Source organism: Carassius carassius, chromosome 43 (assembly GCF_963082965.1).
Source record: "Carassius carassius chromosome 43, fCarCar2.1, whole genome shotgun sequence".
Lineage (NCBI taxonomy): Eukaryota > Metazoa > Chordata > Actinopteri > Cypriniformes > Cyprinidae > Carassius > Carassius carassius.
Window position 1 is genome coordinate 23788960 of NC_081797.1, and position 18683 is coordinate 23807642.

General features: G+C 41.4%; 1 protein-coding gene across 1 annotated transcript in view; it reads right to left on the reverse strand.

Moving 5' to 3' along the window:
• LOC132124639 (copine-8-like) overlaps nt 1–18683 on the reverse strand; it is a 75594-nt gene that overhangs the window by 12475 nt on the left and 44436 nt on the right. The window contains exons 10-15 of the mRNA XM_059535755.1: nt 17809–17850; nt 17621–17696; nt 16939–16992; nt 16498–16559; nt 11756–11802; nt 11388–11569 (exon numbers count right to left, since the gene is read on the reverse strand). Of these exons, the coding sequence (XP_059391738.1) occupies nt 11388–11569; nt 11756–11802; nt 16498–16559; nt 16939–16992; nt 17621–17696; nt 17809–17850 (463 nt within the window). The remainder of the gene's footprint in view (nt 1–11387; nt 11570–11755; nt 11803–16497; nt 16560–16938; nt 16993–17620; nt 17697–17808; nt 17851–18683) is intronic.

An 18683-nucleotide genomic window follows, 5' to 3' on the forward strand; every position in this document is an offset into this window, starting at 1 on the left:
GGACTGCTTAATGGAACAATCACACTAGTCAAATGAACCAGGCTTTGGGGGTTAAATGCGCTCTGGCACGGTTAAGATTGCCTAGTGTGAGCACACCCAAATTATTCTCCTGCATCCCACACACGAGTCTCTACCCGCCCATCAAGTGTTGTCCCGTGCCACACTCTGCTGCGATGGGTCCTGCGATCGGTCTCTAATAGGAAGGAGCCTGTTATAATGTTATGATCGAGGCTCTGGACTCTGAGCACACCTTGTTTTTGTATAACAAACTATAAAATATTTTCTATAATAACATTAATGTCCTGGCAGTGAAAAAAATGGAAGTTTTATATTTAATTTAATCACATTAATGTTATAAGTTAAGATTTACAATAAATATTTTAACTGCTACTATATAAAAGGAATTATTTGTTTAAAGTGTTTGCAAACAAAATTTTATTACATTTTTGTTCATATAGCAGTACTTTTAAATGAAAAAAAGAGCACAATACACTAATTTTGAATGCATTATTAGTTTTGTGCATAGCAGACAATAATGTGATTAATCACAATAAAATAAAAAAAAATAATCGTTGCCCAGCACTAATATATATATATATATATATATATATATATATATATATATATATATATATATATATATATATATATATATATATATATATATATACACACTGTGTTGTGTGACAAAGGAACCTCTCCCGGTCAAAATGCACACCTCTGCATTGGTCTATCTGCCAAAGATGGGTGTGACTAGTAGACCATTAAAAGTCCCTAACCCAAACCAATCATGGCTAAAACCCTTTGAGACACATTCTTCAAGACTCATCACCCTGAAGTCTGTTTTTATATTTAAGTAACTTTGTAGATTTGCTGTGGACTCTCTGATCTTCAGAACTTGACGAAAGCCTCCAGCACATTCCTACAAAACTAATCAAGAACCTCCATTGTCTTCCGCATACAGATGCTTGTTCAGCTACAAAGCAAATGCAAGTAACTGTTTCCAACTAGTTAGATGCATGTCTAAGCTTGAGCCCCTTTGTCAAGGTGATTTTTGATTCTCTGATGATTCTCATTAGGTTGTGGTTAATTGATGCTAAATAAAGCCAATTCTTTGTTCTGCTCTCACTCTCTCTTTCCTTACTTTCCTTCTTTCTGTATATATGTGTTTTGCTTAGTCTTGTTGTATGTTAGCTTTAGTTTCATTTATTAAATCCCTTATATTCAAAATTCACCAGAGCTAAATTTCCTAGAACGCACTGACGGACCGCAACTGCATGAACGCTGGATTCCGTTAACATGGGTGCGTAAAAAAAAAAAAGAAATGCATACGCACTACAGACCGAGTACGTGTGAAACAGGCGTAAGGTTGTTTGCACCTTGTGCAATGTGGAATTTGTTTACAGCTTTCTTGTCACGCTGTCTGGTCTCTGTTTCCCTGAGTCTCCACTAGTGGTCTCACTTCCCGATAGGCACTACAATTCCCACAAAGCCTTGTCCCTTCATCCCAGTAATTGCACTCCTGTTAATTGCACTCAGGTGTCTTCACTTGATAGTACTTACCCTGCCTATATTAATCGGTCTTTTTCTGTTTCTTAAAGACATTTTCAACACTGGTCTGGATGACCCAGTACATAGTATGGAAATAGATCAGTTGGACGCGTTTGGTTTCTGGGAATTCGTTTTCTACTTGCAGCATCGGCTTCCGTGGGATGCTCCAGCCACTCCTGTCTCTCCCGGTGGGATGGCCGATTCTGGATCGGGCTCTGCTAACAGGAGGACCGCCAACCCAGCACCACTGCACAGTATGGTCGCCAGCCAAGCGCCACAGCACAAGGTGGGCACCATCCCAGCGCCACAGCACAAGTTGGCCGCCGGCCCAGCGCCACTGCACGAGATGGCCGCCAGCCCAGCGCCACAGCACAAGGTGGTCGCCAGCCCAACGCCACGGTGCAAAATGGCCGCCAGCCCAGTGCCACAGCACAAGGTGGTCACCAGCCCAGCACCACGGCGCAAGATGGCCGCCAGCCCAGTGCCACAGCACAAGAAGGCCGCCAGCCCAGCACCACAGCACAAGATGGCCGCCGGCCCAGAGCCACTGCCCAAGATGGCCGCCGACCCAGCGCCACTGCCCAAGATGGTCACCGGCATGGCGCCATTGCTCAAGATGGCCGCCGGCCCAGTGCCACTGCCCAAGATGGCCGCCGGCCCTGTATCATGGCACAAGATGACAGCCACAGTTGACCCTCCAGAGTCGAGTAAGGTTCCCGTTGACCCTCCAGAGTCGAGTCAGGTTCCCGTTGACCCTCCAGAGTCGAGTCAGGTTCCCGTTGACCATCCAGAGTCGAGTCATGTTCCCGTTGACCTTCCAGAGTTGAGTCAGGTTCCCGTTGACCTTCCAGAGTCGAGTCAGGTTCCCGTTGACCTTCCAGAGTTGAGTCAGGTTCCCGTTGACCCTCCAGAGTCGGGTCAGGTTCCCGTTGACCCTCCAGAGTCAGGTCAGGTCACTGTTAACACCTCAGAGTCAGGTCAGGTCACTGTTGACACTCCAGAGTCAGGTCAGGTCACTGTTGACACTCCAGAGTCAGGTCAAGTCACCGTTGACACTCCGGAGTCAGGGCAAGTCACTGTTGACACTCCGGAGTCAAGTCAAGTCACCAGTGATCTTCATGGGAAAAGTCAAGTCACCAATGATCTTCATGGGCAAAGTCCAGTCACCAGGGTTCTTCACGAGCAAGGTCAAGTCACCGACTATCTTCATGGGCAAAGTCAAGTAACCAATGATTTTAATGAGCAGAGTCACCAGGGCTTGGTGACTTCCAGGGCTTCGTCACATCTCAGCCGAACTCTCTGAGCGCTCGACTGATCCTGTCGTGGCCACTGATGCCACCCTTAACTTGTTCATGTTCTCTGTTTCAGACTTGCCTAACCAGACTTGCTCTCCTGTGTCATCGATCCCACTGTGGTGGTCTTCTGTCCCATCCGGGTGGCCCTCTGCCTCTACCGCATGGATATAGTGGTCTTCTGCGCCGCCCTGGTGGGGTTCTGTCTCAACCGCACGGAGGTGGTGGTCTTCTGCGCCGCCCGGGTGGGCTTCTGTCCTGACTGCACGGATGTGGTGGTCTTCTGCGCCGCCCTGGTGGGCTTCTGTCTCGACCGCACAGATGTGGTGGTCTTCTGCGCCGCCTTGGTGGGCTTCTGTCTCGATCCGCACGGATGTGGTGGTCTTCTGCGCCACCCGGGTGGGCTTCTGTCTCGACTGCACGGATGTGTTGGTCTTCTGCGCCGCCCTGGTGGGCTTCTGTCTCGACCACACGGATGTGTGGTCTTCTGCGCTGCCCTGGTGGGCTTCTGTCTCGACCGCATGGATGTGGTGGTCTTCTGCGCCGCCCTGGTGGGCTTCTGTCGCGACCGCATGGTTGTGGTGGTCTTCTGCGCTTCCCGGGTGGGCTTCTGTCTCGACCGCATGGATGCTGTGGTCTTCTGCGCCGCACTGGTGGGCTTCTGTCTCGACCGCATGGCTCCAATTCCACCTTGCTCCTCTATGGATTCCTGCCCATTATGAACATTATGTTCCATCCTGGACTTGTGTTTTGTTGTTGTTGTTTTTTTGTTTTTTTTTGCTCTTCTCTCTGTTTCCCTCTATGGTCCTGGCCCTCCGTCCCTCCCCCTGATCCTCCGCCGGTCCACCTCCCTTCTGGGCTCATTGTTTTTGTTTTTCTCTCCGTTTCCCTCTATGGACCTGGCCCTCCGTCCCTCCCCTTGATCCTCCGCCGGTCCACCTCCCTCCTGGACTCTTTGTTTTTGTTTTTTGCACTTCTTGTCTCTGTTTCCCCATTTTACCTGGCCCTCCGTCCCTCCCCCTGGTCCTCCGCCGCTCCACCTCCCTCCTGGTCTTTGTGTTCCTTGGTCTCTTCTTGTGTTCGGGTGGAGCATCTGGTAGCTGCTCCATGGAGGAGGGGGTAATGTCACGCTGTCTGGTCTCTGTTTCCCTGAGTCTCCACTAGTGATCTCACTTCCCCATAGGCACCTCATCATAGGCACTACAATTCCCACAAAGCCTTGTCCCTTCATCACAGTAATTGCACTCCTGTTAATTGCACTCAGGTGTCTTCACTTGATAGTCATTACCCTGCCTATATTAACCGGTCTTTTTCTGTTTGTTTTGATGGAGTCCTTTCTTTCCGTCACCCAGTTTCCTCGCCTTCCTAATTTCCTTGTCTTCCGAGTTTCCTGTTCCAGTTCCTATTACTTTTCCTATCCCTGTTGTTGTTTGTTTGGATTGATTTCTGGTTTGACCACTGCTTGTTGGATTCTGATTTGGATTACCCATTAAACCACACTGCATTTGGATCTCTCGTCTCCTGTGTTTTCCTGTGTTCCGAACGTAACATTTCACAAGCATTTTGTGATGCATTTTGGAAACAGGAGATGAGCCCCTGGTCTAATGCACCACCTGGCTTGAGAAACCTGTTCTAAAAGTCTTACTTTAAGTCATTATTTTATTTGGGTAGCACACATATTCTGAATGCCTTTGGAAGAATTCAAATTAGCCATTTTAATCTAGATTAATTCCAAGATTACACTGAGATTAATCTAGATTAAAAAAATTAATCTATGACCACCACTAAATAAAATATAATAAATATAATTTTTTGAGGTGCATCTCAAAAAGGTTTTTATTTTTTTGTAATTTAATTAAAAAGCATACTTTCTTGTATTCTAGATTTATTGCACACAAACTGAAATATTTCAAGAGTTGTTGTTTTTTTTTAAATTAAAACTTACAGCTTAGGAAAATTTTATTATTCAGTATCTCAAAAACTTTGAATATTCAATTTTGAACTTGATTAGTGTGATTAATTTTGTGTATAAATATTGGGTACCTCTTGGGCTAGTTTAGAACATGCAACCACAATTATGGGAAAGACTACTGACTTGAAAGTTGTCCAGAAGACAATCATCAACACCCTCCACAAGGAGAGTAAGCCACAAAAGGTCATTTCTGAAGTGCTGTATCGAAATATATTCATAGAAAGTTGACTGGAAGGAAAAAGTGTGGTAGGAAAAGGTGCACATGCAACAGGGATGACAACAGACTTGGGAAGGTTGTCAGGAAAAGCCAATTCAAGACCTTGGGAGAGCTTCACAAGGGGTAGACTGAAACCAGAGTCATCACATCAAGAGTCACCACACTCCTAGAATTCCTCACATTCCTAGAACTAATCCACTCCTGAACCAGAAAAAAAAATGTCACAAGCATTTCACCTGGGGTAAGGAGAAAAAGAACTGGAAAGTTGCTCAGTGCTCCACAGTCTTCTTTTCAGATGAAAGTAAATTTAGCATTTAATTTGGAATCAAGGTCTGGAGTCCGAAAGAAGACGGCACAGAATCCAAAGTCCAGTGTGAAGTTTCTGAAGTCAGTGATGATTTGGGTGCCATGATATCTGATGGTGTTGGTCCATTGTGTTTTATCAAGTCCAAAGTCAATGCAGCCATCTACCAGGAGATTTTGGCGCACTTTATGCTTCCGTCTGCTGACAAGCTTTATGGAGATGCTGATTTCATTTTGCAGCAGGAATTTAGCACCTTCTCACAGTGCCAAAACCACTTCCAAGTGGTTTGCTGACCATGATATTACTGTGCTTGATTGGCCAGCCAACTCACCTGACCTGAACCTCACAGAAAATCTATGGGGTATTGTGAAGAGGAAGAGAAGTTACATCTGAGAAACAATACAGAAGAGCTGAAGGCTGCTATCAAAGCATTCTGGGCTTTAATAACTCCTCAGCAGGTGCCACAGGCTGATCACCTTCATGCCATGCTGCACTGAAGCAGTAATTTGTGCAAAAGGAACCCCAACCAAGTATTGAGTGCATAATTAAACCTGCTTTGGACATCTTGAACATTTCTTTTTTGTAAATCTTTTTTTGATTGATCTTATTTATTTTACTTATTTTGATTACTCTAATTTTCTTGAGATACTGAATTAAAAATTTTCCTAAGATGTAAGTCATAACCATCAGAAATAAAACACAAAAAAAACCTCTTGAAATATTTCAGTTTGTGTGCAATGAATCTTTTATTACAAAAAATAAAGAACTTTTCCATGATATTCTAATTTTTTTAGATGCACCTGTATATATAATATATATATATAATATAATATCAAACTAAAAGTTTAACTGTAGAGTACATTTATTTTAATATTTAACATATTAAAGCACAGGTAAAGTAATATTATTTTAGCTCTAGTATTATTTCATATTACATTTAAAGTTCACATAATTTACTATGATTACGACCTCATTAAAATCTGTAATGACAAATATATTTAAATACATGACAATAAAGTACATTTAAGTTTATCATAAATGCTTGTCAGCATATTGGGATGGAAGTAATTATGAAATTGTAAAAAAAGCACACTTCAGCCAATTGCATTTAATATAAATCCAAATTATAATAAATAAAATAAATGTACAATTAAGTTTCCAAAAACATTATATTCAGATCACAGTTAACTGGAATTTTTTTTTTTTTTTCATTTTTTACATGAGTAATACTTTTTTTTAAGTTAAAATACTCTTTTTTTGGTATCCAACAGGATTTCATTTGATATAACACAACTTATTGATAGTAGATATAATTATGGATAGTACATAATATTAAGCAGTAATCTATACTGATACTAGTAGTAGTAATTTATACTAATAGCAGATAATATAATCAGATAGTATAATCATAAATGTTTATAATGATCAATTATTGCCACAGCAAAATGACATCTGAGCTCACATCCCAGAAGCTTCCTGTAGTAAGAGATGCGTTTAAAGAGCGCTATTCACTCAAGTAAAGCTTTAATTCTCTGCTGAGTGCATATAGAGTCTCCTGCATTCAGCCCTGAGGAGGAGTGTATGTATTTTAGCTGTGTGTGGGCAGCTGCAGCCGCAGGCAGTGCATCTGTTTGGTCCAATAAGAAGGATCTGTGTCTCACTGTATATGGGATTATGTGATACATTCTCTGTGACCGTTTCGTGGGTGTGGAAAAGGGGGAAAAAAGAGAAAAAGAATAAAGAAATTATTTTCTGTTCTGTTTAGAAATGTTAGATAGCTGTGGGTTATCTCCATTTGCTAATGCCTATCAATCTTTTTTTAAATCTCCTTTATGAATGGTCTCATCCATATTTATTAGTTAGTCACCCTGCAGAGCCCTTATTTGGTTACCAGTGGTGTAGTTGTAGTTGTGTGAAATCAAAAGGGGAGCTTTTTGGCATTTAGTCCATGTTTGTTGGCTTTTGGGTCATTTAAATGCTAAAACACTTATACAAGTTAATAATTAACTTTTGATAGACATACACATTCAAAATTTACAATATCTTTCCTTAATTACAAAGTAAGAGGCTGGAATTTAAAGTAGTTATTGCACTCTTCCTAAACAGCCAGGGCTAATAGCATTTTGAATAAATGAAAAGCACAATTGATATATTCTAGCCAATATTAAATGCCTCAAAATGGGGGGAAAAGGCTGCACTTAGACCATATGTGTAGGCTCTAAGGGTCCTGCTGGAGGACAGGTTCAGAAGTGCATCTGAAAGAGCTAGAGGTGGAGGAGTACATCCATACCAGGTAGCCTAGGCAGATGTGTACAGTCCACAGTTGGGGTTTGGCAGAGACTAGGTTACTGGGATACTAGCATACCAATGTTAGAAACCATAGTCCACTGTTTTTCAATGTATCTCCCTGGGGCACCAGGACTAAATATGAAGCTATAGAACAACAAGAACAACTTGATGAGTTAACAGAAACAATGGACTCTCTCTTTTCTAGCATTTTAAATACAGTTGCTCCTTTATGCTTAAGGAAGGTTAATGAAAACAAACATAGCCCCAGGTATTTATTCAGTACAGTGGCTAAATTAACAAAAAAATAAAGCATCAACAAGTGTTGATATTTCCCTACATCACAGCAGTAATGACTTTATGAACTACTTTATTTCTAAAATTGATACTATTAGAGATAAAATTGTAACCATGCAGCCATCTGCTACAGTATCGCATCAGACAGTGCACTACAGACCCCCTGAGGAACAGTTCCACTCATTCTCTACTATAGGAGAGGAAGAATTGTATAAACTTGATAAATTATCTAAACCAACAACATGTATGTTAGACCCTATTCCATTTAAGCTCCTAAAAAAGGTGCTTCCAGAAGTCATAGATCCTCTTCCCACTATTATTAATTTGTCATTGTCATTAGGATATATCCCCAAAACTGGCTATTATTAAGCCTCCTCATCAATAAAACACAACTTGACCCCAAAGAACTAGTTAATTATAAAACAATCTTGAATTTCCATTCTGTCCAAAATACTAAAAATGGTAGTATTCTCACAATTATATTCCGTCCGAGAAAAAAGGTATCTGTGAGGATTTCCAGTCAGGATTTAGACCGTATCATAGTACTGAGACTGGTCTCCTTAGAGTTACAAATTACCTGCTCTTATCATCTGATCGTGGTTGTACCTCTCTATTAGTTTTATTGGATCTTAGTGCTGCGTTTGACACAATTGACCACAACATTCTTTTGCATAGACTTGAACACTTTGTTGGCATCAGTGGAAGTGCATTAGCATGGTTTAAATCGTACTTATATGACCGCCATCAGTTTGTAGCAGTGAATGAAGATGTATCATATCGATCACAAGTGCAGTATGGAGCATTCAAGGCTCAGTACTAGGGCCGTTACTCTTCACGCTTTCCATGTTTCCCTTGGCAGATATCATCAGGAAACATGGTGTTAGCTTTCACTGTTATGCTGATGATACTCAGCTATATATTTCTTCGCGGCCCGGCGAAACATACCAATTTGAAAAACTAACGGAATGCATAGTCGATATAAAAAACTGGATGACGAGTAATTGGGTGGTTGTTCTGCACGCTTAGTAAACAAACTCCAGTTAGTCCAAAATGCAGCCGCTAGAGTTCTTACTAGAACCAGGAAGTATGACCATATTAGCCCGGTCCTGTCAATGCTGCACTGGCTCCCTATAAAAACTTTGTATAGATTTTAAAATCTAACTTATTACTTATAAAGCCCTGAATGGTTTAGCACCTCAGTATTTGAACAAGCTCTTGTGACTTTATGATCATCCACAGCCGCTGCGTTCTCAAAACTCAGGCAATTTAAATTCCAGAGAATAACCTACCGAACATTGTTCGGGAGGCAGACACACTCTTGCAGTTTAAATCTAGATTAAAGACCCATCTCTTTAACCTGGCATACACATAACATACTAATACGCTTCTAATATCCAAATCCGTTAAAGGATTTTTAGGCTGCATTAATTAGGTAAACCGGAACTGGGAACACTTCCAATAACACCCGATGTACTTGCTAAATCGTTAGATGAATGGCATCTACGCTAATATTAGTCTGTTTCTATCTTATGGCGAGGTCACCGTAGCCACCAGATCCAGTCTGTATCCAGATCAGAGGGTCACAGCAGAGACCAGGACAACTAGACCCCCAGATACAGTAAAGACCTTGTCTCAGACGACCACCGGGACAAGACCACAGGAAACAGATGATTCTTCTACACAATCTGACTTTGCTGCAGCCTGGAACTGAACTACTGGTTTCGTCTGGTCAGAGGAGAACTGGCCCCCCAACTGAGCCTGGTTTCTCCCAAGGTTTTTTCTCCATTCTGTCACCCGACGGAGTTTTGGTTCCTTGCTGTTGTCGCCTCTGGCTTGCTTAGTTGGGGTCACTTCATTTACAGCGATATCGTTGACTTGATTGCAAATGATTGCACAGATACTATTTAAACTAAACTGAGATAATGATATCACTGAATTCAATGATGAACTGCTTTTAACTATCATTTTGCATTATTGACACACTGTTTTCCTAATTAATGTTGTTCAGTTGCTTTGACACAATCTTTTTTGTTTAAAGCGCTATATAAATAAAGGTGACTTGACTTGACTATAATGGATCTCTGAATTAGACGAACCAATTAATTCAATTGACCTTTGCAAAGAGCTAAATTGACAGGTGATCTGACCAATCATAACACCAAATTCGCCATCTTGCCTGACAAACAAATCAAACAGGACAGTAGATTGACTTCTGCAAACTTGAAAAATTGTGTGTATTGATGTCTTTTCGCAGTTGAAATAAAATTAGTTATCATGTTTATTCATGTTCATTTCGTGGTTTAAGTAAATATAAAAAAATACATTGTTTCACGTGTGCCGCTTTAACGGAGGAAATACAGTGATCTGTCATGAAACATTAAAGAGCCACCAAATGGAATTTATTTTTTTAATTAAAAAAAGACCAAATTTTAAAATTGAGACTCACACCAGAAGTAACATGCTCTGTCTTGTCTGTTCGTTTGTTGTCAGTCTCCTCTTTGCTCCACAGTGTATTTTTTACTGTGTGAGAACATGGTCTGAAGTGTAGAGAGGCATGGCATGTTGGACATTGCAACAGTAACTAAGTAGGGCAAGTTTTTGTGAACAGTCAACTGGGTTTATTAAACAAAAGTAACACACCTAAAATGTTCAGCACCTCAGAGGACCCCCAAAGAACAGACAAAGTGTATTTATATGTGCAACAAAACACTGATAATGATTAATAATAGCTCCTTATAATGCCATTGTCACACAGCATCATTAATTTCTCTTGCATTGCCTTTGCAATGCAATATAAAATGTTGCAGTGCATAAATCCAAAATGTACTTATTCTGTTTCCAAAAGTGGTAAATACAAACTCTGGAATACACTAAATAGGTTGATAAAGCACTGATTTACATTAAAAAACATGGGGTAATGGTTCATTTTGATTGGGTTTTTCTTTAATCGTTTTCCTTATCCCAATATAAGAATACCACTTAGGGTATTTCATTCATGACAACTCACAGGGTAGTTTATAATGTATTTTGTCTTGGTGAACTAGATTTGCTATGCATGCTGGTGCTGCATAAAAAGGTATAAATAAGATAATTTGTAGCAAATCTATACATGTGGTGCTGGGGGAGGTGGAGATTTCAGAGGAACTCTAAAAGGGTGCTGCAGGAAAACTCCCAAAGACTGAACCAGACTATATGAATGTTGACCAAGAAAGCTCATTGGCTGTAGATAAATTTGCAGATTGGACCTGATATGTTGACAGGGCAAAAGACACAAATTTTATTCTATCCTGAAATGACTTGAGCATTATCAGTGTATCAAGATTGTCAGTGTAACACTCTCACTGATAAATAAAACACATAAGATTCTTAAACAAAAACATAATGTTTGAGAACAAATTGTTTGAATATAAAAACCAAACCACTACTTTTAGTTACTTAACAGTAAAATTTAAAAAGAAGTGTCCTCACCAGTGGGAATTCGTGAGACACGCGGCCATCGGGTGGCAGTTTTGCACCAAACCCCAGTGCAGGGAACAGCTTATCACTGTCATAGTCCTGAATAATCTCCCCCACGGCTCTGAGGGCCAGTGCATACGCATTCAGATGATACGGGCTCATGTAGTGTAGAGAGGTAGGCTGGGAAGGGTTGCCTGCCATAAATAAAGCAGAAAATGCATGAATCAAAATCAAAATATTTCTTCATACTTCTTTATATTTTCTTCATATTTCTGTGAAGAAATAAGATTTCATGCTCTATAGTTAACACATAAAACACATAGCACATGTAAATGCTGATTTTTCTTTTGAAGGGCAATGTTTCATTGATGTAAGCTCACCGTTTGATGCAGTAAAATCAATGGCCACTGTGAAATTAATTTGAGTCCTGCAAGTGAACAGAGCAAAAACAATGATGTGAGTCAGCATATGAACATGAAAAATACAGTGTTTATTAAAGTATAATAAAGCTTTTCATTCAAATCCCCAGTGACCTCACTGTTTCAAACTGTGTCTCAACGGTATGCTTATATTTAGAGAGATTCATTAACTGTCTGTAAGAATGTTCCACAGTAGTCTTTTTGCAGATCCTTACAATTATTCATCAAATAGTTCCAGTGTTTGCTGGTCTGTTTGAAGACCAGGTCATGTGCCTGGGGTCTCTGTGTCTCTCAGAATAGAGTGCTCTATTTATAGCTCAGTTTATTACTGCATCATAATGCAGTGTGCTGTCTGTGAATATGTGTGTGTGACGTGGAGAGGAGGAAAGGGGAAGGAAGAGGGAATTATTCATGGATGGTGAGGCACAGTAATGTGTTTCCAGTCTCAATAGATGAGCTCAAGTATGTCCATATGCATGGAAAACCCGGATGACGTCACATTTGCCAAAAGATACTAAATATTGGATTTTCCAAAATGATGCATTTATTTTCCAGCAATATAACTAGATGACATGGTTTTACAGTAATAGAAACTCTTTCACTGAAGTAACATGACAGCATAGCCTACTAGTGTTTAAAACATTTATTATCGAGAACACCATAGCAGACACCTAGGCCACCACCCCACAAACTGCCTCGCAACCACATAGCAATGCCCAAGCATCCACCCAAAACACCCAAGCAACTCCTATGCAACCACATAGCAATTCCTGAGCAATCACAGAAAACATCCTAGCAACTGCCTAGCAACACCTTAGAAACTTAGCAACCACCCAGAAAACCACCGCAAGTACCACTCATAATATTCTTCAGAAAATTTTGAAAACGTCTAGTTTCCTTTCTGTTGGTCACTTGCTATGCTGTGTTAAAGTTCTGAAACTAGTGGTCACTCTTGGGAGCACAAACACCCCTGACATTCAGAATAGGTCACTGCAATTGGCAAGTGAAATTTGCATGCATGGCCATGAGAGTTTATCCCCGCACAGCCTATGTCATAAAAATATAATAAAGGTTTTTGTTTGGGAGTGTAATAATGTATAAACTTCATAATCAAGGGAAGAAGGAGGAGGGAACCGGCGGACATTTAAATGAAACTTTAATAACAAAATAAACACAAAACAGTGTGACTGCCATGCACAAACAAAACCAAACACAAAATAAAACCCAGGCCTGGTCCTCTCTCATCCTTCACTGTTGTAGCCCCTCTTTTGTATCCTTCCGATCTTCCGTGAGTGAGCAGGTGTTGCTCATTTCCAATTACTCCACCGGCCTCGACCCGTTCCCACGGCTCTCGGCCCCGCCCCACTCGTCACATACCCCCATCGCCCCTCGCAGGTCGGGGGTTACTCCCGAGACTGCATTTTACTCCCCCCTCCCCCCTCCAGCGGAACCGCTAATGGTGGCCGCGGGTACCTGGGGGTAAGGACAGACAGACGAGGCGAGAGAAAAGGAGACGGAAGGATGAGGAGTGACAGAGACGAGAGAGAGGAGAGAGGAAAAAAATTAATTGTTCTGGTTCCCAGACACACTGCCGCTCGGCCCTCCCCCAGCTGGGTGAACTCTTCCACGGTGCCTGGCGGCGGCACTGGATGGCCCACGGTGGACGGCACGACACTCCTCCGCCACCCAGTGGACGGCAATGGCTCCTCAAGTTTCGGGCAGCCAGCAGGAGTCCGTGTTTCCTGCTCCTCCCCATTCTTGCGGATGGCAGCAGGCTCCGGCCCCAGGCGAATGGCGCCGACTCCTCTGCTCCCTCACGGATGGCAGCCGCCCCTCCACATTGCAGTGAATTTGTCCATCCCCCCGGCAACTCACTACAGCCCACCGCCTCGGTGAGAAGCAGTCCTGTGACGAGTAACCGAGAGAAGGAGTATGAACACTTGTTTGGCCCATCAGGTTGGCTTCTCAGCCAGGCATATCAGTTCAAGGTCCTCCTTTTCAAGTGGTCCCCGTTTCCTCATTTCTTCTGGAAAGTCACAGAGGGTGTCCTTGTCCCACTGATGGAAGCAGGCATTTGCATCCTTGAAGACTGGCTAATATTAGCTTATTAAATCGAGCGCAGCGTTAGTTCAGTCAGGCCATGGAGGCATGGCTGCGACCAGCTGATGGGGTCGGCTGTCAAATAGCTCCAATCACTACCACTACTGCTCGGCAAGTATGCTCAAATGGCTCGCAACCCTCCCTCCCTCCCCATTATAAGCATGAGCATATTACTGTGCACCTTCTGGTTGTCATCTCTTTGTTTTGAGATCACTAAGTCTTTCAAGTCATTCTCACTTTTCAACATTTATTATCGAGAACACCATAGCAGACACCTTTCAAGGTCCTCCTTTTCAAGTGGTCCCCGTTTCCTCATTTCTTCTGGAAAGTCACAGAGGGTGTCCTTGTCCCACTGATGGAAGCAGGCATTTGCATCCTTGAAGACTGGCTAATATTAGCTTATTAAATCGAGCGCAGCGTTAGTTCAGTCAGGCCATGGAGGCATGGCTGCGACCAGCTGATGGGGTCGGCTGTCAAATAGCTCCAATCACTACCACTCTCCTATTCGACACGGGACATATATATGTGGCACTACTGCTCGGCAAGTATGCTCAAATGGCTCGCAACCCTCCCTCCCTCCCCATTATAAGCATGAGCATATTACTGTGCACCTTCTGGTTGTCGTCTCTTTGTTTTGAGATCACTAAGTCTTTCAAGTCCCGGTTGGCATGGACCTCACTGCCGAGAGACACTCATCCTCATAACCAAGCTACAGGATAGATGTCCCACTGAAACCCCATAAGGAACCATACCGCCAAAGATAAATTGTGTTCAATAAACTTGAGTAACTTGCCAAAGTGGTCCTGTCTGAACTAGAGTTGTTGTGTAAACACAGGGGCATGGTCTTGGATAACTTTGCCCAATTGCAAGAGGGTTAACTTGGAGGAGAGTATACTCTCCCCTGTGAAGAGCATCTCTATTCTCATTGTGGAGTTGGATTTACCATGTCAGCACATCTCTTACAAGACTGTTCTCAGTCAGTGCTAAACTCCTTGCATTTCAAATACAAGACAGTGGTTCCTCTCAAATATTTCCGAAAGCTCCCGGGGCATCGGGCATCCACGGTTTCTGTAACGTCAGTTGGGTTGAAGTATATGAGGCTGCTTCAGAATTGGCTTCATGATTGTATAAGTAGATAAGTAAGGTGCTGGAGCTCAAAACATCATTTACCATCATATCTGTGTGCCAACATACATTTAGCCCTTGGATTAACAGCACAAGTGGAAATGTTTGCTATCACCAGCAGTGACAGACACAACAACTTAGGCTAGAGCCCCTCTGGTAGGCAGATATATGCCCTGAACTGGCACCTCTTCGTTGCATTGTGCTCTAGGGAAGATCCAAGATAATGTGGTATTTGATCAGTGCTTTCTTTCCTCAAAGAGGTCCTGGTCAGGCCCCTGTCTCCATTCACCTAAAAAGTGACTGTAGCTGCAATAGAAGCAAATGACAACATTGTGGATGGCAAATCAGTAGAAAAGTACAATATCATTTTTATATTCCTCAGGAGTGCAAGGAGATTAAATCCTCCAAGAGCGAATCTCATCCCTTCTTGGGATCTTTCAGTGGTCTATTAAGCCCTGCCAGGAAATCCATTTGAGCCTCTACAGTCAGTAGATGCTTAGTGCCCTTTCTATATAAATGGCCTTCCTGACTGTGCTCACCTCTGTCAAAAAGGTGAAGGATCATCCAGCCCGCTCCATTAATGAAATGGAGTTCAGGAGTTCAGGCTGGTAGACTCCCACATAGTCCCTAGACTGTGGCCAGGCTATGTGCTGAAGGTTCCCACTACCCTTTTCAGGGATCAAAAGGTAACCTGGCAAACAATCCCTCCAGATGAGGGAGACCCAGCCTTGTCTTTGTTGTGCCCGGTACAGTCTTATTCACATAGATCTTAATTGCACAAGGAGTTTAAGGCAATCTGAACAGTTCTTTTTCAGACATATCAAGTCTGAGGTATTGGTTGTGAGGGCGCACTCAACCAGGTGCGTCACTGCCTCTTTGGCCTTAGTGAAAAGTGCCTCATTAGCAGATATGCAGAGCTGCAGGTTTGGCTACACCCAATACCACCAGATTAATCTACACGTGGCACCAGTTGCGATCAATGCCTTTTTGTTTTATGAGGTGGTAGTTGATGCTGTTCAGGTCCAGTTTTCAGTTTACCATGAGTGGTGAACACTGGACTGCTGTTCTCCATTATTAGATGCATAGCTTTCACAATAGCACACAGGCTCCTTGAATACCCAGATGTCTGAGTGTGGCCAGGTGTGCAAATTGCACTGACCAATTTCAATGCCCTTTTCTTTTGGTTTCAGGCTCCCAAGAGCAACCCCTCAATGTCTCTGTTCCCTCCATAGGGGAAAAAGGATTATGTTAGTAGTAGAGATGTCGTTGCATACTGTTATACACACACACACACACACACACACAAAATATACAGTTTAATTAGGAATAAATATGCATTTTCACTGTCAGTTATGGGTATTGTTACATTATAGCTTTCATCTGGTATAAAACTATAGTATGTAGTTATGTATTAATTACATTTATCTATATCTTTCTTCAAAAGGATTGTAAAAGTGCACACACACAAAAATACTGACCCTCCTTTGATGTAGTCCAGGAACGTAACCTCGACATCAATGAAGCAGGACAGCAGAGTGACCTGTCAACATGAAAGTTTGGTAACACTTCCTATGTAGAGTCCTAAAGGGCAGCATCACACTTTCAGTAAGCAATGCATACTTTAATCATAAATGTCATATCAATATTCATGCTCAGGGTGATGATGTAACTCTCTAGAGTCATGGCATCAGGGCAGACCAATGATGAGCTACATCAAAATATATGAATATTTATATGCACAGCTTATGAAGGCATTGTGCATTGCTTATGAAGATATAATGTAGGACCTTCTATAAGAAGTCTTACCAATAAGGATGTTTGTTTGTTAGAACAAACATGTATTGTTTTCTTTTGTTCTTCTTTGGAACGTTTTGTTTTCATTAATTAAACTGAAGGATCTAGTAAAAAAAATCACTCACGGTTCCTGAGTTTAGATATTTCTTCTTCTTTTTCTTTTTCTTGGGGTTCAGCACCTGCAGAAATTCAGCAATGAATGAACCACAGTGAAGAAGATATTGATTGTGTCAAAAACTAGCTCATCAGAAGGTCTTGGTGGAGATGAACATTTGACCACATTTCCTAGACCTCTCGCTGTAATCTAAGGTTCTTCTGCTGCGATTGGCTTTGATAAGTGTTCTTGTCCCTTATGGCTTTGATTTTATGCTTCAGTAATGTGGAGGTCTTACAAAAGATATTGATGAAAAGAGTTTTCACAGAAATGTTACATAAAGGCCAGAAACAATTTACACAAGACCGTAAATGCAGACACAGTTCCTAAAAGAGTTATTGTATATGAGCTACATTTAACATCATATTAAATAAGATAGGTAAATATTCATGTAGCTAGACATTTAGCTTAAACTTAATTAGGTAAACCTATTTTTTTTTTTGCTTGATTGAACTGTTTGACAAATCAGATCTTCCAATGCTACATATAAAATAATAAGTAGCTTCAATACTTTTAGTTCCTCAGGCTTCAACTACACACTCATGAAGTAATGTAAATATTTGCAATAAAAGGTAGGATTTTTCTAAAAGACGTTTACGATATTTTAGGCATATGTGTGTGAAAAATACATGAGGAAAATGACAGTGGCTCACCTCCCACACAGTAAACTGAGAGTGGCCTTTAGAGAGCTCCCTGTAGCTGGTGCTGAACTCACCAATGTAGTCATGACTGAAAACACACACACACACACACACACACACACACACACACACACACAGTCTAAAGCCTTATCTTGATGCATCTTATCTTCAGTATTACAGAATGATTGCTTCTTTCTTACCCTCCATCTCTGTCCCAGTCATAGACCTCGATTTTTATTGCTCTGCAAAAAAAAAGGAAAAGAAAGTTTAGTCATTAAAAGTATGTAGCATTTTATAGGTAAGTAGATTTTGATGTTACTATAAGTCAATTCCTTTAAAGATTAAGTAAATATCTAAAGATTTTAAAGGGGTCATCAAATGCAAAATTCACTTTTACATGTTTTTTTAACATACATGTGTTGGCAGTATGTGCATCCACCCTATAATGATAAAAATCCACCCAGTGTTTTTATTTATTTATTTTTTTCCCCAATAATAAATAATGATCACTTTCTCTGATCAGACTGTTTTATCACAGACCTGCCCTGAGTGAGCTGTCAACAGTCTGCCATTGTTTAGATGCTGATTGCATCCTAAGTGATTGAGTTTGTTGGATTTGAAGGGTTAGTTCACCCAAAAATGAAAATTAGGCTGTGTTTTACTCACCCCAGAAGCATCCTAGGTGTACATGACTTCTTTCATACATAGTTATATAAAAAAATGTCTTTGATTTTTCAAGCTGTTTAATGCCACTCAATGGGTGTTGCATGCATCAGTTCAAAAGAAGTTCAATAAAAAGTGGCCATCCATAAAAAAAGTGTCTGACACAGCTCCGTTAACAAATGCCTCCTGTGGTGAATTTTTATTTTTTTTGTAAGAAAAATATCCATATTCAAAACTTAATAATCACTTTAATGTAGCTTGCACCAACAGTTATACATGGAAGCAGCTCCGGATTGATGACGTATGGGGTCAGCGTTGTGCATGCGAAGGTAATTCTCGTGAAAACCAATGTTTGTTTACAGGATCAAAGGAAGCAAAGTTTACTTACTTTAGCCAAGGAAAACCAGTCTCC